Source organism: Mixophyes fleayi, chromosome 2 (assembly GCF_038048845.1).
Source record: "Mixophyes fleayi isolate aMixFle1 chromosome 2, aMixFle1.hap1, whole genome shotgun sequence".
Taxonomy (NCBI): domain Eukaryota; kingdom Metazoa; phylum Chordata; class Amphibia; order Anura; family Limnodynastidae; genus Mixophyes; species Mixophyes fleayi.
This window is the reverse complement of record NC_134403.1, coordinates 46,080,179-46,103,972: the sequence shown is the minus strand read 5'-3', so window position 1 is coordinate 46,103,972 and position 23,794 is coordinate 46,080,179. Positions and strand designations below refer to the sequence as shown.

Below are 23,794 nucleotides of genomic sequence, written 5' to 3'. Positions count from 1 at the left end.
ACAATTTCCAGGTTCAGATGGAAAGCCGAAACTACCTTAGGAACAAAGGAAGGGAGGGTTCTTAACACCGCTCTGTCTTCGTGGAAAACTAGATATGGTTCCCAGCAAGACAGAGCATCTAATTCTGAAACCCTACGCGCAGATGCAATAGCCAGAAGAGGACCTTCCAGGTCAACCACTTCAAATCGGTCACAAGTAAAGGCTCAAAGGGAGGCCCTTTAAGCATGTCCAGCACCAGGTTGAGATCCCACGGCGCTGTAGGCGGAACATAGGGAGGCTGAATATGCAAGACTCCCTGAAGGAAAGTCCGAATGTCTGCTAAGTTCGCTAATTTCAGGTGAAAAAAGACAGAGCTGAAACCTGAACTTTTAGGGAACCTAAACGAAGCCCTGCTTCCAGGCCATCCTGAAGAAAAGCCAAAAACCGAGGGAGACGAAAGGAGGACGTATGACATGTCCTATTTTCACACCATCTGATATAGGCTTTCCAAATCCGGTGATAGATGCGAGCCGAGACTGGCTTTCTGGCCCGCATCATAGTGTTCACTACATTGGAGGAAAAACCTCTAGCCCTCCAGAGGCTGGCTTCAACAGCCATGCCGTTAAAGTGAGCTGAGGTAAATTCTGGTAACGGAAGGGACCCTGCAGAAGAAGGTCGTCTCGAGATGGAAGACGAAACCCCGGTCCTTCTGCCATAGAGTATGTCCGCGTACCAGACTCGGCGCGGCCATGAGGGAACGATTAGAATTACTGGCAGACCTCCCTGTTTTACTCGTCTGAGCACACGACCTGAAGTCCCATGACATTGTCATAACGTCCACTGCCACCGCTAAGGGGTCTCTTGCTCTTGCGCAAAATCTGTGAACCTTCCTGTTGTGTCTGGAGGCCATGAGATCTATATCCGGAACACCCCACTTCTGAGCCAGGGACTGGAACACTTCCAGATGGAGTGACCACTCCCCTGGCATCATCTGATTTCGACTTAAGTAGTCGGCCTCCCAATTTCTTATTCCTGGAATGAATATTGCTGGAACATATTGTTCTGCCCAAATCAAGATTTGAGCTGCAACATTCATTGCAGCTACACTCCTGGTTTCTCCCTGTCTGTTGACATATGCCACAGCCGTGGCATTGTCGGACTGAACTCTGACAGGGTGGCCCTGGAGGAGGGACTGGGCCCCCCGGAGGGCTAAAAGAATAGCCTTTAATTCCAGCAAGTTTATTGACAGGGTCGACTCCTGAACCGACCAAAGGCCCTGGAGTCGGAGGTGTAGGATTACCGCCCCCCAACCTGTCAGGCTGGCGTCTGTTGTGGTGATTGATCCATGACCATGGAGCGAAGGATCTGCCCACTATCATGTGATCCTGAATCAGCCACCACTGGAGTAATTCTCTTGTCCTCGGGGATAGAGAGATCCTCTGGAGATCTAAGCGTAGGTGGGATCCTGACCATTTTGTCAACAGATCCCACTGGAAACGAGAATGGGCTCGACCAAAGGGGATGGTCTCGAAGGAGGCCACCATCTTTCCCAGCAGCCGCATGCACAAGTGCATTGAGGGGCTGGGGGAAGACAAGACCTGGGATGTTATGCTTTGAATTGAAGCGATCTTCTCCACAGGCAGCAACACCTTTTGCTGGCTGGTGTCTATGATGAGGCCTAGGAAAACCATGCGTTGACACGGAACCATCTGGGATTTCTTTAAATTGATCAGCCATCCGTGGCCCTCGAGAACCGCCAAGGTGAGGAAAAAGTGATGACGTAAGCAATTCTCTGAGGAGGATTTGATGAGCATATCGTCCAAATAAGGCACGACCTGGACTCCCTGAAGGTGAAGACATGCTGCCATAACTGACATGACCTTCGTGAAAACCCTCGGCGCTGTTGAGAGGCCGAAGGGGAGGGCCCGAAACTGATAGTGGAAGGATCCCACCGAGAATCTTAGGAGAGACTGATGGTGAATCCATATAGGAATATGGAGGTATGCGTCCTTTATGTCTATGGACGCCATAAACTGATCCTTCTCTAAGCCGTTTATCACTGACCTTAGGGATTCCATACGAAACTTGTCCACCCTTAAGTGCACATTGAGGCCCTTTAAATTTAGGATGGGACGAAAGGAGCCGTCCGGTTTCTTGACCAGAAACAGGTTCGAATAAAACCCGTCTCATCTGGTAATCTGGAACCCTGCAGATAACTTTTGGAGAAAGAAGAGAGGCGACACAATCCTGTATTGCCTGTCTTCTTAAAGGATCTCGGGGTAGCGGAGTCTGGAAAAAACGATGTGGAGCCGGGCCCAACAGGTCTATCCTGTACCCCTCGGATATAATACCCCGAATCCAAGGATCTTGGGAGGACTCTGCCCATTGTTCCTGAAACAAAGACAGACGTCCCCCCACTGGCGCCCCCTGAAGAACAGAGTAGTCGTCAGGACGTAGGCTTCTCCTGGGCCTTGGAGGCCTGGCGCTTAGCTGCAAACGAGGATCTCCCCTTGGCTGAGGAGCCTCGAGAATTGGGTTGTCTGCCTCTAAAAGGACTGTCCTTTAGGAAAGGAGGTCCCCCGAAAGGGCTGACGAAAGGAGCTGACCCGAGGGTTCCTGCTCCTGCTGGGAAATACAAGCAAGGAAGTGCTTTTGCCACCTGTTGCCTGTGAGATCAGGGTATCCAACTCCGGGCCGAACAAACCTGCTGCTGAGAAAGGAATGGTTTCCACGGACCTTTTTGATTCAGCATCGCCTTCCCAGGATTTCAGCCATAACGTTCTTCTTGCTGAGATAGATGCAGCCTAAATAGAAGATACAGCCGCTGTGTTCTGGGCCGCCTCGTACAGGTACCCCGATGCCTCCTTCAAATGCAAAGCCAGGGGGAGAAACTCGGAGTCCTGTAAGGCTTCTGCTAGCTGGTCTGCCCATGCTTCCATGGCTTTAGCAACCCAAGCTGAAGCAAATGTGGGCCTAAAGGAAGAACCCGCAGCCGCAAATATAGATTTCAGCTGGGATTCTACCCTGCGGTCATTGACATCTTGCAGAGATGCAGAACCTTGGGCTCGGAGTAAAGTGTGCTTGGCCAAACGGGCTATAGGAATATCCACTTTTGGAATACTCTCCCAGCGAACCACATCCTCTTCCTGCAATGGATACAAGGAAGAAAATCTTTCGGGAACAGGAAATCTTTTCTCAGGCTGTTTCCAGGCTCCTTCTGCAATATCTTTAAGTTCTACGGAAGGGGGAAAACGGCTAGCCCTTCTTTTGGCTTTCTTAAAAAGATTTCTGTCTCTAGAAATCGGATCCTCCGGTTATGGGAAGTCCAACGCCTGTCTTACTGCTAAAACCAAATGGTTAATAAATTGGTTCTTAGAGCTTTCATCCTGTCCCAAAGGTAGAACCTGGTCAGAATCAGAGTTAATTACCCCCTCTTCCTCTGAAAACTCCTCAGAATCTGAAAGGACCATAAGGGTATTATCAGATATAGGCCGCTTTCTTCTAGCAGGCGGAATGTTTGGGGATTCGAGTAACTGGTTCAGTTTATTCAAACCCTTTATAAAAGCTGCGGACCATGGCGGCTCTGTGGGAACAGGGGCTTGGTCCATCTGTAATGAGGAAGGTCCCGGTATGGACGTTCCACTAGAACCAGAGGAAATAGGGAGGCCCGACGGTGTACTAGGATTATCAGTGACCGTAGTTGCCACACTAGCCCACAATTGATTGGATTGAGAAGCCATCTGAGCTAAAGAGGAAACCGACTGTGTCAGGGAGGCTACCCAGGCCGGTCCTCCGATGGAGGGGCTGCCACCTGTTGGGATTGCGCAGGGGGGACTCCTACATCACAAACAGAGCAGAGCGCCAACGGGTCCTTCTGCCCACAAGGTAATTTTACATGACATTTTGAACATGTGAAATATTTTGCCATAGGGCCCTTTCCCTTATCTGACATTTTTTATAAAGGAAGGCACACCAAACACACAGATTTAAATTGAAAAAAATAAATAAAAAAAATTCTGAGTAGAGAGATATATGTGTGTGTAGAGGGAAAATAACTACAAGAATCAACTAATCTAGATATAAAAGTTGTACTTGTAATATTTTAAACACAAGTTAAAATTTAAGCAGGTAGGAGAACTATAAAATTATCCCTACTAGCCCATTTGTACACAGCAATACAGAATATGTGTTTAAATAAAACAGATACTTAGCCCATAGGCCAAAATAGGGGAGAAGTCCAACAGCAGTATCCTGGTGCCTGCTCCCTCAGATCTGTTCTCTGTTCCCGGGCTTCTCCTTGGCGCCAGAAGACTGGGACAAACCATCTCTCTTTCAGGAAGGAGGGGGAGCTCTATGTGTTAGCTCCCACCCTTCAGTAATGCGGCTTCTGCAGCGATTCTGTGGCCGATTAAAAAATAAAAGGTATTTCTGTAGCAGAGTAGTGGAGACCTCCAGGGGAGGTCTCCGCAGCGGATAATACCTGATGCCCCCTCCTATGCATGAGGGGGGAATCCAGGTATAGCCCCCTTCTCCTTAGGATCTCCTTCCCGAAATCCAAGATGGCCACCGCCAACTGAAACATCCGATAACTGGCGCTCTATGCCTGCAGTGGCAGCGCCGGTTATCGGGGAGGGTCCAGGAGTGACAGCAGTCCGTGAGACTGCTTGTCACTCCCAATTCAGACACCCGTTCCTCCTGTCCCTGTCAGTGAGAGCCGCTGGCTCTCATCTGACAGGGGAGTGCCTGCGCTGCTCAGCTGTGAGTGTGTTCTCTATAGTAGAACACACTCCAGCACTGCCACCTGTAACAAAAAGTTAAAACTAAAAGAATAAAATAAAAGTATATAAATTTATACTAAGCACTAAAAAACACTGCCCAACTCCGCGGGCACCTAAAAAAAACTGAATAGGAAGAGGCAGGGGGATTGTAGAGGGGAGGGATTTGTCAGCAGTACTAAAGTTAACTAGTTAGGTGCCAACTCCCAAGCTCCCCTCCACAACCCCATGGTAAGCAGTGTCCCCCAGACCGGATGAAAGAGAAAAAATAATGTGGACATACTCTTGTAACGTTCTAAAATTACATGGACGCATATGATAGGTGTGAAACTATGGAATGGAGGTACTCTTCTAAAGACACTCAATGACCCTTACTGCTCCCGAGAACATCAAATAAGTTTTAATTTTGTCACATCAACATTTCAGTCAACATTCTAGACTTTTACGAAGAAATTTTGGACTACCCCACAAGAGAAATGTTTAATAAAAATATTTTCCTTAGCAATAACCTGACAATGGGTTTCTGATTGAGAGGTTTCAGTGCATAAAATGCTCCAATTATTGTGGGGACTAACTATAAGACAAACCAATTTTATATTATTAGTTTGCAAAAGGTTTATTAAGAACTCTGTCCGAGCAATCAGCTCAGTTGTAAGCCGCTGTTCTGCATAACTCCCTCCACCCAAACCCTCTCTACTTCAGATGCTGCCCAGTCACTGCATGGTTAATTCACCGACAGTGCCGTCACTGGCAAAAGCTGAAAAAGGAAGAGGTATAGGGAAGAAGGTGGCTCAATCTGCAGCTGTCTGTCTATATAGTCTGCATATTGCAATGATTACTACATATTTAATGAATCATTATGGAGACACTAGGCACAAAAGAAAAAATAAAAAAAATAATAAAAAAAATAAATTGTAAATTTAATAGCATAGAACACAAACACAAGTTTAATATAATAAAAAAAAATGTGATTGATTGTCTCTAAGACATTTGCATTACAGAAGGCATGCAAGTGCCATGAAAACTTTATCACCACACTTTTAAAAGACTAGAAAGATATTATTCAAAGCATGTCTTACTTCTACATTGGTCTAAATGGTGCATTTTATCAATGATTCATCATATAAAAAATAAGGATTTCCAGATGGCTACTATAACATGCAATTGATCGCTAACTGTGCCACAATTTTTTAGGATGATCTGTATATATTTCCAGCCTAGCCCCATAGAATTCACCGAGTGGCTACTGAATAGTATGCTAAGGTGTCTGGTTTAATACCACGTACGTATACACCTCGCATTTCAGTAAATTTTAACAGTTATCACGTATTATTGGTATATCGATTTCTGGGTCACTCTCCTTTATAGAACAGTTATTATATAATAATTGTAGCCAAGAGTAGTCAAATATGACTTATAATAAAAATCCCAAGGAAAATACACTAACTTTATGTATGTAATGTTCGTGTATATATAGTGCAGACCACCCCTCTGGTTTACAGTCAAGTAAAGTGGCTGTTACTGGACTTTTTAATTTAATATATTTAAGGACCGTGAAGCTTGAAATTCAAGCTGCTTTATGTAAGAGGGAGAATGTGTTACCGTTGCGCAGCAGATTAAGTGTCTACGTTTATTAAGGGACAATGATAGAACCCTGAAATATACACAGCAAGATCATTCTTGACAAAATATACTGAAAACAATAAACTAGACTGTTATCCACTCCTGAAAGAGAGAGTTGTACAAAACATTACTCACCGACTTCAAGTGATCTTTCTACAGCATCTTGTTTTTTTCCTTTACCAGTCACATTCCTTGCATCAATATTTTGGGCGGAAGGGTCACGAGAGGGTTTTTTTGGTGCCTTTGATGTAACTAGAAAACAATTGTAAGACAAACCAAACTTTTTCAAGAACAGGTTTTGTAAAGGTATAAACCATTGGCAAAAAAAAAGTTTGTGGACACCACAAGTCACTTTCAAAAAGGCACAATAAGTGCAATTCATGTGATTTACAGGTGTTTAATCATCATAACATCCCATGTGTATGTCGTTATATATGAATATACCATACACTTACCACAAGCAAACAAATCATAGAGTTCCTGGAAGTCTGGGTCAAGTTCTGTCTGTACCAGGATGTCATGGATCGCCTCCTCAGACATGTGCATCTCCCCTCCCTAAAGAAAATAAAACATGACTCTAGAAACAATGCCTAATAAAATCACAGGCATCTCTGGGAACTGCGCATAAACTTAGTTCATTTACTGGTCAGTGTTTATTGTATCTGATCAATTAAAAGAAAACACAAAAACAGGATTTATGTTCAATTCATTTGTTTTGAGGTACAGAGGGCAGGTCCAGGAGTTAGGCACCTAGTTTTAAGTCTGCACAAGTTGAAGAGGCTCCTCCTATTCTATATCTTTTCTCCAACAGAGTTTTAGTTATTGACAAAGTCCCATAGGATAGTATAGAAAGGATCAAACTAAAGTATGAGAATTTCCTTTAAGAAACACATCCAATACCTTAAAAAACAAATGAGAGTGTCTTTCTTCCTTGGGAACATTCCAAAGCTGCCCCTTGGGGAGGGTACACTCATACATAGCTGTGTACAAGACTTTCCACCCAAAGCTAGCCACCTGTGACACAAGCATATTAAATCTTTAAAATTTTGTAAATGTATGGACTGAAGACCAGGTGGCTGGCTGCCCAACACAGCTGCTTAACAGAGCTGCATCGCCCACGAGGTTCTCACTGATCTGGTAGAGTTGGTCTGGTACCTGGTAGAGTCCCTGATATTTTTTGGAACAGGCTTTCCTGCACTAATATATGCTTGCAAAATAACAGCCCCAATCCACGCAACGGTTTATTTAGCTGCTGGACAACCACCAACAGGTCATTCTTACTATACATCTTTGGGGCCTTGACCAAATACAATAGGCAAAGGGACTCTTCATCCTCAGAAGAGCCATTTTGCCCTAGAGTTGGATTAATAATTTCCTGATTTAGGTGGAATCCTAACACCACCTTGGGCTGGAAAGATGGCTTGGTACACAGAGCAGCACTGTTTTCATTAAATATAATATATGGAGATGTGCATGACAGAGTCCCTAATTCCAAAACTCTTGTCAGAAGTAATCTGGTCTACATATGAAATTCTATTTCTACAGACTTAAACAGTTAAAATAATGTATATTGCACAGGTATCAGAACAAAATTCAGGTCAAGAAGCTGTTGGAGACATGGTCTGGTAAGAGAATCATTCTGTTCTGAAAATAGATCGACAGGAACCTTTCAAAGGAGCCAAGCCTCAAGCTGCTTTTGAGAACTTCTTGTAAAAACTAAAAAAAAAAAACAAAGACAAGACAACCTAAAAGGAAGAGATATGAAAATCTTTGAATGGCAAGTTTTGCGTTCAGCTATGTCTGAGCGTATTTTTCCTTAGGGGTAGTTTTGTAATGTACTTACCATTAAATCCATTTCTCAAAATCCATCTGGGTGATCCTGCGCTCTCACCCTTTATGCTCAGTGTTGAGTTCTGGTTACTTTTCTTGTGTTACCCTTTCATTTGGGGCTTTGCAAGTTGTAAACAGAGGAGCAGAGGGGTTGAGGGGGGAGTTTCGGTTTTAGAATGCTAACCTTTAAGTGCCCAGCTCCTGCATCCTTATCTATATCTCAAGGTAGCAGTGTACCCCATATGAATTCTGAAAAACGGGTTTATTGGTACGTACAGACATCACCTCTTTTTGTAGTTTGTGTGGGTTGAAATTTAAGAGTTGGAAAACAGTGGAACACAAAATAATAAAAAGCTTCCAGAGACCAGGACTAATAATAACTAACCTGGAGACCGAGGATTTCATCGATGGAAGGGTCATGCTCACCAGCCACTCCTTCTCCCTGTTTGGAAGTTTGTGCAGCAGAGTCACTTAGAAAATGAAATAACAGTGTGAGAATTCCAGACAATATTGGATATTTCCCCTTTGACTCTATTTAAATATATTCATTTATACAAGTGCAGAAGAGTTACTATATGTTCAGCAAAGTTTCGTTTATTTGGCAAAACGTAAGTTTAACCAGTCAAACCACATGATTGTTCTGTATCGCACACAGACTTTGGCCAATTTGTCCTCATTGCTCCATCAAATAAAGACATGCTTTCAGTCAGTATCTAATCATTGGCATGATTGCATAAGCTCTTACTATGTGTAGGTCACTTTCTATTCTAGGCCCATTGTGCAGTGTATGCAGTTACTTTATGTGTCTAGGTGACTGCATAGATACAAACATGCGGATAAGCAGAACTAATGGAAAAATAAAGTTGAAAACACATCTTGTTGATCTCTATGTAGAGAAACAGCAAACACATTGGCTACAGAATGTAAGCTAGCGAGCTGGGCCCTCCTACTGTATTGCAAAGTGCTGCAGAGTATGCTGGCACTAATATATATATATATATATATATATATATATATATATATATATATATATATATATATATATACACACACACACACAGTATGTGTGTATATAAATATATTTGTTGATAATAATAATACATTAAGTGAAAATGCTTATTTACTTTTTGCGTCCATTTATCAGTGTGCATAAAACGGTCTAGGCTTCACATATTATCCATCACTTACCTTCCAAGGAACTTGTTAATATTCTCTGCCAATTTTTCTTGAAGACATTTGTTGCTCAAAATCTTTTCCCTGGCATTTTCTATAACCATTTGCTGAAACAGAACAGATTTTTGTTTGAGTACTTAAAGCCTGCCTGTAGACCAACGCTGTTGTGCATGGAGACTTGGCATGCAATGATGTAATGATGCCACCTAGCACTCTCTAGCACAGTGCATTCTCTCCATGACATCTCATTCAAGATAAGGATATTTTAAGAAACACTAAGATCTTTAGATGCAAGGGAGATAAGGTGGCTGACCGTGCAAGACTGTGTAGGAACGTCTGGGAAAAGGGCTAATTTCCACTGAAAGTAAACTGACAGGGCAGATACCTGGACCTCAAGTTGTGTAAAAAAATAGAAATAAAATACGCACAAAATTAAAGGAAGTAGTATGGACATCCTCCCTTTCTCACTGTGACGTAAGTATTGCATATACCCGGAGGTATTTTTTTATTTGCAGAGACCAGCAGTCTGGCCTTAATCATGGTTTGAATGACCTCTTCAGAAAGACCCTTAGCTCTCAAGATCATGGCTTCAACAGTAATGCCCTTAAAGCAGCCAAACCACCAAGTCTTGGTGCAGAAAAGGGCCCTGACTTAGCAGAACGTTTCATAGTTGGATCCTCCATAATGGCCCTGCCTCCATTTTTAGAATGTAGGCGCATCAGGATAAGCTTATCAGATGCTACCAGGATTACTGGAACACACTCGCTTTTGGCCTTAGCTAGTACCCGCAGTAAAATGGGTATTGGCGGAAAGAGATATTTATCAGCCCATAATTCTATAGGACAATAATGGCATCCACCAGGAACACTTTTGGATCCCTGGTTCTCAAACAAAACCAGTCCACCTTGTGGTTTAAATGTAAGAATACTGGGGTGAGCGCTCCCTTTCTTAAATGTAGTTTGTTTTTTGTTCCTATATTTTAGTTAGGTTCAACAACACTGAATGTCAAGGAGCACACTAGCATAAACAAACATACAATTGAATTATTATTTTAGGAGTGTTACAAGAGAGCCACAAACATTATTTTATGTATTTTGTTACAGTAATTCACTTCATGGAAGCGTGTCATTGATTCCATATATTGCCAGTGTTCAAACCATTATCAGTTTTAGAAGCCAGTCCAATAATATCTTATTTATTCCTGTCTACATTCCCTACACACAATTCAATGATTCAATTGTATGTTTGCTAAGCCAGTGCGCTCCTTGGCATTTACTGTTTAATCACCTTGTGGTTTAGCCAAAAAGCCATAATATAAATATCCGACTGACCCCACCTTTTAATCTGAAGGAAGACCTCCCTTCCTGATGGAGACCCCATTCCCTGGGATGAATGGTATGTCTGCTTAGGAGTCTGCCTTGCAAATCTCCATAACAGGGATGAATGCCATAGAAATTGCTGGTATAAAGTGTTCCACCCAGTGTATAATCCTGGTAGTCTAATTCATTGCTTGTGAGCTCTTGGTGCCACGATTTATGTAAGCCACAGCCGTGGCATTGTCCAAATGAACGCGAATTGCCCTGCCTTTCAGGAATACATGTGCTCCTAAGAGAAGTCACGAGAGTCTTACGACCACGTAGCACCAGTAGGAGTGGTCAGCAGTTACTGACTGCAAGAGCAATCCCAAAATAATACTGTAAATACCCTTCCACTGGAGAGTACTGCTCACAGAAGCTACTAATAAAAGAAGCTTTCGACAGGATTGGTGCACATCTCTGGTAAACGGTCACAGTGAAGATTATTGGTTCTGCATTACTAGTAGGAACCGGTGATGGGACCAATTCAGGCATCTGTTCCATCTATTAGTAGTTTATATGAAGTGCACCCTGTTGGCAGACCTGCTTTAAGACACAGAATGTAAATGAGCAGTACCAATAATCATATTGTAATGTGCTAGAGATTTTGAGACATTGAATAAGATCCTGCATAGTGAAAAACAAATGCATGAGATCACCTTATTATTAGCACCCCATGGAATGATTATTAATAAATAATTTGGAACACAATGACTGGCTGACCACATATTATGCTTTAGCAATCTAGACAAATGTTTTAGTATATAAAAAAAAACAACAAACAAACAAGAAAAAACACCACCAACAATCCAAATTTCATCGACTTACAGGAAAGCCATCATCGATGATTGCTGGAACGGAGTCGCTGTCTCCACCCAGGTCATCATCTATTGCTGCAGTGCTGGAGCTCAGCGGAGCTACTCGTCTCCTCCTCTGAACTTCTCTGTAATAACGCAAATGAATGATGACATTACAGAAGAGCAAAATGCAACTTCAAAGCAATAACAAAGACGCAGACTGAAATCAATACAAAACCAAAGTAAATGGACTCACGGTTTACGTCTCATAGGAGAAGAGGTGGCAGCAGGTGGCGGTTTTCTCTGTGTCAGAATCACAGAACTACTTTGTGTAGGCTCCCCAACTAAGTCAGAAAAAAAACAAAAACAAAAAAAAAAAACAGCAATGGTTTGTTCATTAACAATTAAAAGCCATCTAATCATTTTTTATTTTTTTTTTAAGATAAATTTTCAAAAAATGTTCCGGTTGAACAGCATTCAAAGAGAATCTGTCACAGTCGTGGACATGTTTGTTTTTAATGTACTTCTTCTACAGTGTAATTTTGGTTTTAGGTTACTGTATAGAAACTTTCTGGAGAGTGGGGGGTTAAAAAGGGAAAGATCAGCAAACAGCATATCCTATATAGGAATATCTCAGCAGGGAAAATGGAAATCTCCAACAAAAGAAGGAGGTAGATCAGAATCAACTTTAATAGGCACTAATTAGTACACCTGAAACAGAATAAAAGCGAAGACTCATCTTGGTAGCAATTGGGGGACATGATTAAAAATTCTCCAAATGTTCATATTTTGTCAATGGCCATCAGTCCCCATGAACTAATAAGGAAAGTTTTAGATCACTAATCATGTTCATGTGTGAAACCACCAATCTGTACAAACTATTTCCATTACCTAGAAGATGAAAATCCAATCAGACCAAGGATGCTGTAAGCTTGTTTACATACCACTTCTTCCGCGTTCCCAGTGATACAAGATAAAAACAGAGTTTTAGACTTACGTTAAAGAGTTTTCTTTGAGTCCACACTGCATTCCCACACTTTATGCACTTGTTCTATTTCTAGTTTAAAATTATGTTGTTGTTGGAGAACTGTGTTCTTTCCTCGCTCTATTTTCTGTTCTTTGTTAAAAAAATGACCAAAGATCACAGCTCTGAGCCTCTATACCCCAGGGTCCCCCTATGGACTCAGAGGAAAGAATTGAACGCAAGTATAAAACTCCTTTGTTCACTTTCATCCTAGCTTTAGCATTCCTATCAGAGCTATCCCTTAATGCTGCCTAATGCAGAATCGTCCTGGTCTTAAACTAGTGTGCTATGAGGGCATCCACCTAAAGCAGGGACTCGTTTCACTGATTCATCACTGATGAGAAGATAAAAGGTTTGCAACAGAGGGAAAGAAGGGAATGAAACAGTATGTTTCTTCTTCCTCTTAAACAGCGCACATCGGTCTCCTCACTGTCCTGAATATTTAGAGCTTGTCGGATGGCTAACACTAAGTCCTCTACTCCTTCCATCCTATTGGAATCCTCATCAAAATACAAGAAATCCTCAGGGTCAGAATCTTCAGCTACCTCACATATCTCCTGGGAGGAAAACTCAAGAGAGTCTAAATCCTCCCAGGATAGAAGAACCGCAGAAGTCTGATGCTTTTACTGTATAGATACGGTGACATCTTGACCAGACCCTGCACCGACTTCAAATAGCATGTATCCAAGCTGGCTGGTCTGATGAAAGGCCCAAAGGTTCCTGTTCAATTGAACAGGAACCTTTCCAGAAGTGGAAAGGTCGATCCGAAAAGGCTTCCTATAAAAGGAGCAAAAGTGGGGAGATCCCCATTTGGCCCCCTAGGAAGTGTTGCACAGTCGACTGCATAAGCTCTGCAATTGACTGGGCCAAGGAACTGGCACAGACTGGTTCTACCCACCTTTGTGGACCCTCCCTGCATGTAGCGCAGCCACTGACCCTCTGCTCACACGCTGTGCATAGGATGCCAGCACCTGACAGGGCATTAGGCAATTTGGAGTGACACCTAGAAAACCTTGCGGATATCCTTCCTCAAGGCTTAGCAATGGAAGTAACTCATCAGACATGAGAGGAAAGATGAGGAATGATAGAGGGGGCAGCTGCAGTGCACAAAACCAGGAGGCTGTCAAACTGCAAAACAGACACAAAGTCCAAAGTGGTAACTGAACATCTTAGACTCTACACCGACCACTTACGCCCTAATTCCCTGCAGATGGAGAGGGCAGAAGGAGGAGAACGGATGTCTTTCTGGAAAGCTTGCCTCAGTGAGGGAAGCCTGCCAAGGAGGTGGTATTAGATAGGCATAGCACCTTCCCCTATGGCCCAGCGGCAGGAATGGCAAGTGTCCATAAATACAGCCGTTCATGCCTTCCTGTGCCCACTGTGTGGCTGCCATAACAGGCAGCCCACACTTACTCCACACATGGGATACTGCACCCGCTTCTCCTGTGCAGGTCCTAGCGGCTGATCGCAACAGGAGAAGAGGGAAGACACTTAACCTTCTTGCTGTGTGGTTCGGGTGCTGGCACCCGCTGCCCAATGGCACTGGGTTCTCGGTCACTACCTGCAATGAGAGTGACCAGGTGTCTTGTCTCTCCCCTCCCCGGAGGAAGTCCCTCAGTAAAAGTAGACAGCAGGAGGAGGTACCAGCAGCTGTAACTCAAGCTAAGGAAAAATCAGCTCAACGCCTGGTGGGCGCTTTAAAAAAAACAAAAAACCAAAAACCAAACCGTGTCCCAGCAGTCAGTGAAGGTTTAGAGGGGGAGGAGTTTAGACTTTGAGCTCGAAATTTAAAATGCACATACTCCAGTGCCAAGCCTCCATTCCCCAGTGTTTCAGTGTTTTTAGATAGAATGATAATTATATCAAGCTGAACAAATTTACTGAAGACACATAATTTACTTAAATATTTTCTTCAGTAATACACAGGTTTTGTTATTATTAATCATTTGGACAACAGTAAAATTACTTTTAAATACTTACTGCTAATGGTAGTGCAGTTACTGCTCTGTATAGTGGACTGTCCTCCGAATAAAGGGCTGGCGACAGATTGTAAAGGACCTGAAGTATTCAGAGGTTGCAGTATATATTGTGTTGCCACTATAGGGGTAGATGTCTGATGTACTACAGGATGTAGCATTGGGGAACTCGAAGCAGCCAGAGGGGAAGTCAGCATTTTCTGACGTATTCGCTCATTTATCCCCTTTCTCGTGCGAGCTGCGTAGTGATAAAATATGGTATTAACAGAACAAATAACATAGTTCTAACAGGAATGTGTTCTCTCTCTGTTACATACATGTCTATACAAATTAAACAGAAAAAAAGATACAGAAAAGCAAATGCAAATCCAACTTTCTTGTGGTTTATCATATTCATACAAAGAAAACTTACTGTTTATTAAATGCATGAATGTTAAAAATCCATTAAGAGGTGGGTTTTCATTTTTAAAATAAAATATATAAATTTCCAAACATTTGCAATGGTGAAGAAGCTACCTATCACTCCAAAGCAAAAACCAGTCTGGCTAAAGTAAAACTTGCATCTGCCAAAAACCATTCAATCTCAATCATCAACCATCAAATGTGTTGACCCAAAGCTATGACCTTGGCAATCAAAATCCAATGTGTTTTTTTCCCATCAGGCCATGCTTTAAATTCTATTGCCAGATCAGTTTGAACCATGTGTGCTTGCGATCTGCCTACAGGAAACATCGCCTTTGTGATCCATTCATTCAGCTCACCCACTGAACAAAACAATTTTTTCAAAAATACCATTCATTTGTGGCCATAGTTGCAACGGATACATTCATTAGGCTAGTAGGGAAGATTAAACATATTTTCTTTATTATTACCAAAATCAATCAGAAATCTTCATAACATTTCTAATATTGAAAAATAAATTGCTCACCTCTTTGATGGGTATTAAATGCTGCAGATTCCTGCATGCACCTGACAAAAATTAAAGCGCATCAGTTAACATAAATCTCTGTTACAACATAAATATTCAAACATGAACAGTACTTTACAGTGACTTCAAAAGTGAAAGCACCCCCCCCAAAAATTAGAATAACAAAATCAGCAGAATAATTATTCTGCCACCCTGTCTTTTTGGTTATACTACAGGCCATCAAGGCTGTTTTCCATCAGTACACCCACCGATACTGATCGCCCCACTTTCACTGGCCCCTGGAACCGCTTACTTCTTGATGATTGATATAGCTGATGCAGCACCTCTTTGCTGGTGAACATGGCTGTTCCTCCTGACCGCTTACTATGGATCAGGACCGCTAGACAGCAGGCAGAACGTAGACAGAGAACACTGGGTTGAACAAGGGACAGCCGGGGAACGGATTAGAGTATTAGCGCTTATCGGTTGGTCACAGGAATATAGCAGGCAATAGGCTTCAGGCAGAATCTTGAAAGCAGTGTGATGTCTCTTGCTATTAAAGCATCCAGATAAGGACCCTTTTCCTTTCACACCAATTACAGGTACTGGAGATCATCCACAAGTACAGAGTACTATTTTACATGTACATTACAGCTCTTTTTATACCGTTTTGGATACACAATCTGGCAGGAGGTAATCCAGCCTCTTGTCCCTTTAACCAATCCAGGCTGATTCATGCAGCCAGAAAGGGTCTTACACCTTTAACATGGTTACTAGTGGCAGAAGGGGAAATTGGAGCAGGACCATTGCCCGCTGAGTCTAGGACATATTTTAGGCCTGCCTAAAATATGACCAGGGGATCTACTACGGTGTCTGGCTCTCCCTGAAGTTGAAGCCAGCTCCAGAGGGTGGGTAGCCAGATCCTGGGGCTACAGTTCCCAAATAGATTATTTGCAGGCTGTGTCTTCAAATGAATGGAGGAGGTTCCTTCTCCAGACCCATCGGCAGCTACTATACTGTGGCTGCCGGCGGGGGTGACTGTACGACAGCTACATGCCACAGCTGGACTAAGCCCCCATTCCCCACCATGGCTCGGGGACACCTTTGGCACCACAGCACTCCGCTCTCCATGGACAGGAACCGTAGCAGTGGGCGCAACACTGCTGAAGGAGCCCCGATCCCCACTGGACCACCAGGATCACGTAGGACAAATAGTTTTAACTTAATATACATTAAAATTTATACATTTAACACTTTCAAGACACCTTAAACACAGTTCTAAAATACATTTACAGCCTTGGCGCATAGCTTCAGTGTTTACCCATTTGCGGCCGGCATATTAACCACAATGGCATACGGGGTCCCGGCCACAATTACTTACATTACAGCTGAAGTGACTGCAACCACTTTTACCTATTCCGCACTATAAACATACCTGATCTGGGACAGAGTGAGGTCAAGCTTTTTCCATAGAGATGACATCATGTAAGGTATTTCAGCTTGATTCTCTGGGGAAAAATAAAAACAAAACACTTTAATTAGATTCAAATATAATTACAAAGAAAAAAAGTTAAAATGGACAAAAATTAACAATTCATAAAACTAAAACAACATAACAGCCTAGCTTTGTATCTTTAGTCAATTGTTCTAGAAACACCAATGTGCAATTCATCCATTTATGTAAGTGGAGAAGACAGATTAAGCAAGCATACGATTAGCATCACATGCATACACAAAAGCCCTATGCCGAAGTCAGATAATTTGATATGGTCATTTCAATTAGTATCTAACAACTTGGTTGTCTTTTGTCTGAAGTTATGCGAATAGCACACTACGGCGTGGAGTAGCGTAACTAACCACAATACGTGGCAAACACTTATACGCGCATTTACATTGCACACATACACTTGTAATTAGCTCACATGTAAAAGTAGTTGCAACACAGTCATTTAAGTAGAAAGTAGCAGAGTTTATGGTTAAATATTATAATGTTACATACATGTTAGTGAGATCTAAGGCTCAGGTCACAGGAAACATATCATGTCTGGTATCATTCTAACCCCCTATTTATTCACAGACGTCCAGTTCAATCGCCGAACTGATCGCACCTTGCGTATGCTAGATATGGATTGTAAGGAATAAATGGTTAGAATGATACTGTTTGTGTAATGCAAATAGACCAGATTAAACAGGTTCTTGGCGGGAAGATTGGAATGCATCTGCAGGAGAGTTGACCCCCCACCTTTGGATGTTATCGTTTGGACTGGCCAATGATCTGCATTGCACTGGACCCTCCTGAAGCCTGAACCTATGGAAGCAAGCCAACTCATCTGTATTATTTTCACTGTACCACTAACTATATATAAGCAGGGGTTCTGGGACCAGTATGCAGTCTCTTTGACCACAGACTTCTGGATTGAATGCTGTATACTGGATCCAGGGCGCCTGCTAAGTAATGGCTGTTCTTATTTTATTCTGCTACCTTAGGTTATTAAATCACATTGTGTTTTGGAACCACATCACTGGAAGTGGACAATCGTTATTGGATAGCAACTAGACGGTCATAACACCTAAAATACGCTACATTAACCAATGAGATTGGCCGCAGCCTTCAATATCCAACATTTTTAAAACCAAGTAACAAACCAAGGGAGATGTAAAAACGAATACATCCCTCTTGTACAGCACATCTATCAGTATTATAACTGCAATCTTGGCCAAACTACTCACCCTTTGCTTTCATTGTTATGTATTCATTTAAGATTGTTGTCAGGTTTTTTCCAAAGAGAGACTGGGAAGAAAAAAATATTGTACACTTGATGCATATACATTGCTCAGCAACAGTTATAGTCATATATTCATATCAGAATGTAGCCTTCACATGAGCAGGAAGCAGTACCCTATGAACACGTGGGCAGCACAGTGGCCTAGTGGTTAGCACTTCTGCCTCACAGCACTGGGGTCATGAGTTCAATTCCCGACCATGGCCTTATCTGTGTGGAGTTTGTATGTTCTCCCTGTGTTTGCATGGGTTTCCTCCCACACTCCAAAAACATACCTGTAGGTTAATTGGCTGCTATCAAAATTGACCCTAGTGTGTGTGTGTGTGTGTGTGTGTGTGTGTGTGTCTATATTATGGAATTTAGACTGTAAGCTCCAATGGGACAGGGACTGATCTGGATGAGTTCTCTGTACAGCGCTGCGGAATTAGTAGTGCTATATAAATAAATAAATGATGATGATGATCACGTCATACCTCATGAAGGAAGTACAAATAAACAAATGCAACCAGCAATGTTCCAGCTTGTTTAATTAGTTTATGGATAGTGTAATTGACTACACCAGAAATTTTTGAGATTGCTTACACAAGCATGTTAGGATTTTTAACCAATCCCTGGCCTGCTCAGCCAAATTATATTTTATGTGTGTGGGAGATTCTGGTACAAGTGACAGAATCGGTTTACAATTTGGCCACATTAGGACAAGAGTACAATTAGTGCAGTTGGCAGATGGGCAAGCTCACAGGCTAAAAGCTGCACGCCCAATCACGATTTAATCCATTATTGATGGGATCATTTTCAGTCATGCACATCGTATTTGGGGCCATGCGTGGGCCAGTTTGCCAATATTAGTTTCAATCCTGATGCATATGGTCAGCATTAGATCAGGGTACAACTCCAACAACTTGTGGAAGCCATTTCATGCCGTATACTTGTAATTATGCTCTACAGCAAATGAGCTGATAATAACACACACAAAAAAATTAAACTAATGTACAAGTATTTTCCTCAATGTACATAAAAACGAAAGCACAAAAACAGCATACATGAGAAAATGCATTATTCAATATATTTTCAAAGCACTGAACGTTGACCAGCACAAGTTCTCACCAGTAAACATCCTGGGATGTTCCCGTCATCTGTGTAATGGTCTGCATACTCCCCGAGACTAGGGCTCTCGGTGATGAAAGATCGGCAGGTAGATGTCAGCTTTTCTTGCTGCAAGTAACCTATAACCAGCACAAAAGGATTTTAAGAAATACAGCATAAGTATTATATTACATGCCAAATACACATTGATGAGTTCAATCCATCAAAGCACAACACATAGCAATTTACAAAAAAAACAAAAACCAAGATCAATATTAAATTATATTTCCAGAAATACAATATATTATGGTTCAGGTGAGTAGCATACATTATAATAGATAGATTATGGTACTGAATTTTTACTTCCCTGTCCCTTTAACAATAAAACAGAAACAACCTCTCTCTAGCTCCAAATGAAGATAAATAACCAATTGGTATAGATAATATTCACTCTTGCACAGTAAGGCAGGTACAACCTCAACCTGCCAATAAATATCTTCACATTTATACTGTAAATATAACTGCGACAGTACGTCTAAAGTTCAACAAATGCAATTAGCGCTACATTGGACTTCTTTTAATAGATGCAATAAGTTCATGGCAGGATCACCATTTTGCTTCTGTGATTGTGGCCTTAATCTTCCTATGTCTGATTTGCAGAAAGCTACTGATGTGCTAAGATGTGTGGTAAGTTGTGTTAACCCATGCTTCAATAAACCCAGCGATAAGTAGAAACCGGCTTATCGTGTTGAAGAACAGGGAAGGGGACACTTCTCTAAAGGGATTTCTCGCCTGAAGCAGGTAGTTAAACATTTGTTAAAAGATATATTATTCAATATGAACTTAACGTTGTCTGTTAGAATTTATGATTCTAGTGAAGTGGTAACTTGCACTGTCATCAATAGTTGTTTGATGCACACTACTTTCATTGTGTGTAGTTAGCAAGGGCACTTCAAGAAAGATCTGGCTGCTACACACATAGGAACATAAAAACAGGATGCAGGATATGCTGGTACTAAATAAATATATTTTGATAAAACCCAACTACTAAACAAAAGTGCAATTTTAAACTAAACCAGTGGCTCCCAAACTTTTGCAGTTCGAGGCACCCTTAAGGGCATATTCAATTCCGATCCCGATACGCGGGATCGCGCCAGAACGCCCGCGAACCTAATCCGCAGTACCGTGAATTTTCGTTCGCAGCCCGTAGGGCTGCGTACGAAAATCCGCGTTATTGCGATACCGTATTACCGGCAGTAGTGCGCATTTTCCGCGGTAACGCGCGTTACCGCGGATCGGAATATGCCCCTCAGAGTCTCCAAATTTTTTCAAGGCACCCCTCCAAAATAATTACTGAGCAGTCCTGTTTTAGAAGTAGATGGGTCAAAAAATTGTAATAAGTAATTACGTCAGGACAGAAATACTTATTTAGTTGTATGCATAAATGCCCCCTCTGCATCCAGACACACTGCCCTCTGTCACGCTGTCCCCCCTCCTCAGCCCTCTCTCACACTGTCCCCCCTCCTCTGCCCTCTCTCACACTGTCCCCCCTCCTCTCCTTTGCTGTGCCACCTCCTCTGCCCTCTCTCACGCTGTCCCCCCCTCCCCTGATGTGCCCCCTCCTCTGCCCTCTCTCACGCTGCGCCCCTCCTCTGCCCTCTCTCTCACCCTGCCCCACGCCAGCCATAGAAAAAAGAAAGAACACAAAAACTTACCAATCCGCGCGGCGCCGGGACCCAGCAACCTCATCTCTCCCGCAGCTGTCACTGACGTCGATATTCAGTGACAGCTGCGGGAGAGAGGAGGATGCTGGGTCCCGGCGCCGCGCAGATTGGTAAGTTTTTGTGTTCTTTCTTTTTTTCTATGGCTGGCCCGTGGAACCGCAGTGACAGCGCCGCGGCGCACACTTTGGGAACCGCCGAACTAAACTATGTTTTCTGTGTCTCCTTTTATAGTTGTCTAGACAGTTAATTTATACATAAAGTCACAGGTCTCAGGTTTTTAGGTATAGGTTTGATCATCTTGCTTTAACAAAAACATTAATTTCAAGCATTGACATAACACAAGCAAAAAGATCACATGCAAAATGGCTGGTCCTGCAATGGTCAATCTGTAATACAGCGTTGCAACTTATAGATCTATCAGAAATTAAGGGTGGTGAAAAAAACAAAGTGAACACAATTGGAAAACATTTATAAACACTGACACAGAGGAACAAGATCCTGTAACCAATAGTAACCATTTGCTTCGGTTTTGTTAGGAGATACAACAACCATTTCAGTTCTAAGTAGCATCGCCTTTATCCTGTACACTTGATTTACAAAATTCGCCTCAATATTTTCTCACGGATTTCTGATTCAGTGATCAAGCACAATAAATTGGACAGGTAAAGGTACCAGCGAGAGGTCACCAGAGTTTTAGAGATTTGGAGAGGGATAGACTTGAATATATGCAGAACATCCTTATTGACAACAAACTTTGGCTGGGGACGTAAGAGGAATGTAAAAAAAATTGGTAGAAGCCCCTCATCTACATTGCAGCTGAGAGTTTATCTGGGTAAGTCTCAAGCTGAAATTTTTGCAATGTTGCTTGAGTCTCATTAGATTGGACAGGCACTGTTGGTGAATAGCAGTTTTAAAATTATTCCACAGAATATCAATGCGACCGAGGTCTGACATTTGACTGGCTCACTCCTTTTTTTTTTTTTTTTGTTTCCTTTATATTTAAGCCACTTCGATGTGGCTCTTTTGAACGCCTTGGGTCACTGTCCAGCTGGAATATATACATCTTTTCTCAAGACCTAGGTCTCCTGGAGACTGCTGCAAGTTGTCCTCCAAAATCTGTCCATTTCCAGCTTCATCAATTCTGCCCTCTAGTTTGGCATGATTTCCAGACCCTGAAGCATTATGCTACCACTACCATGATTCATGATAACGAGGGCAAAAAGTCCAATCTTGATAACATCAGACCGTAACATCTTCCAATACTTGCTATGTAGGTTTCTCTCACACTTTCTAACAAAATTTGGGTGAGATTGTATATGGGTTTTCTTCAACAATGGTTTTCTTTGTGCGACCTTCCCATAAAGCGCAGATCTGTGAAGTGCCCCCCCAGGCTTAGACAGTTTCCCACATCTCTGTCAGTAAGGCTGGCTAATGGACTTCCTAACATGCCTTTTGCACAGATGCGGAGTTTTGGAGGATCGCTTGTACTTGGCACATTTATAATTATGCTATATTAACCCTATTTCTTTAAGATGGATGTAGTGCTCCAGGGATAAGAAAAGTATTTTACGCCTTCGTACATCCTTCCCCAGTTGTGTGACTTTTCAATAATCTTTTATATTGGGACCACTTCCACAGTGAAGACTATGGTATCTACTACTCTTATGCAGTAACTGATCATCATGCAGGATTTAATAAGGAGAGGAAAAATTATTCCCTGGAGAACTAGGATTTTGTACTGTGTAAGGAAAATCCTCTGTTACAACATCTAAAGCTAAGCGTTCCAAATTATGCATCTCCTGCTCTCCGATAGGGCCTCCCAGTTACAGGGCAAATATAACCCCCTGAAGACACAAGTGCCACCAAGATGTGCCACATTCCGCTGACAACAGTTCAAAGGCGAGTGCTCAAAACTGCAACTACACCTTCTAGAATGCAAAATGGAAGAAGTGCTGACAGGCTTCCTGATGGGACGAGACACCAGTAATATCCCTTCCCTGATGGCATGAACCAATGAGTGGGGCAACTCCATCTTGATTCTCTCCCATTGAAGGAATTGGTTGAGGTCTTTTATACAAAAAATGGGTTAAAATATACTGTTCCACCATGGGTGCCAGAACTAGATTGGAAAACCCCAGATCCCTGCGATACCTAAAATGGTGGAATGGTTCCCTGTCCTCTTGATCCATTAAATCCCAAGATAGGGAAAAATAAATATTCAAGGGGGTCCAAGAAGGATTTCCAGCATCCCCAGTTGACGATATTGAGCAGCCAGGTGAAGGACGCTGAGTGAGAGAAGGGGTTGCTGAAAAAGGAGAATGAGAGCCCCTAAAAATTTGGTGTTTTGGAAATCCAGGAGGATAACTTCATACTGCATTGACTCTGAGGTGCTTGCCTGGGGCTCTTGCTGAGAAAATTAATGCATTAAGGTCTGTTCTAGGCAAGGAAAGTACTTTTCCCATCCATCCCATCCAAATTTTCCCAACAGGCCCAAGAAGGGCCTTCATATAAAAAGGTAACTCAGAGATGGGTTGTCCACTGCCCAGGAAATTTACATAACCCTGTGTGCCACCACCATGACTTTCTCTGCTAATTTAGTGAAGTCCAAATCGGCACCTTTCATGTAGTTCAACGCATTCTGTATACAAGAATACCAGCTGCATCAGCTCCGCTCCGATTGTGACGTTCTGCAACTCCTTGAGGGTTGCTCCACCCCCTTGAAGAACGTCTTAGCAACCCAAACAGTGGAGAAAATGGACCCA

General features: G+C 42.4%; 1 protein-coding gene across 1 annotated transcript in view; it reads right to left on the bottom strand.

Moving 5' to 3' along the window:
• Positions 1-23,794, bottom strand: part of NPAT (nuclear protein, coactivator of histone transcription) — a 46,870-nt gene that overhangs the window by 21,574 nt on the left and 1,502 nt on the right. Inside the window, exons 2-12 of the mRNA XM_075198905.1 lie at positions 19,330-19,448; positions 18,170-18,230; positions 16,875-16,947; positions 15,461-15,501; positions 14,537-14,770; positions 11,789-11,876; positions 11,564-11,678; positions 9,396-9,487; positions 8,593-8,677; positions 6,833-6,932; positions 6,513-6,629 (exon numbers count right to left, since the gene is read on the bottom strand). Of these exons, the coding sequence (XP_075055006.1) occupies positions 6,513-6,629; positions 6,833-6,932; positions 8,593-8,677; positions 9,396-9,487; positions 11,564-11,678; positions 11,789-11,876; positions 14,537-14,770; positions 15,461-15,501; positions 16,875-16,947; positions 18,170-18,230; positions 19,330-19,448 (1,125 nt within the window). The remainder of the gene's footprint in view (positions 1-6,512; positions 6,630-6,832; positions 6,933-8,592; positions 8,678-9,395; positions 9,488-11,563; positions 11,679-11,788; positions 11,877-14,536; positions 14,771-15,460; positions 15,502-16,874; positions 16,948-18,169; positions 18,231-19,329; positions 19,449-23,794) is intronic.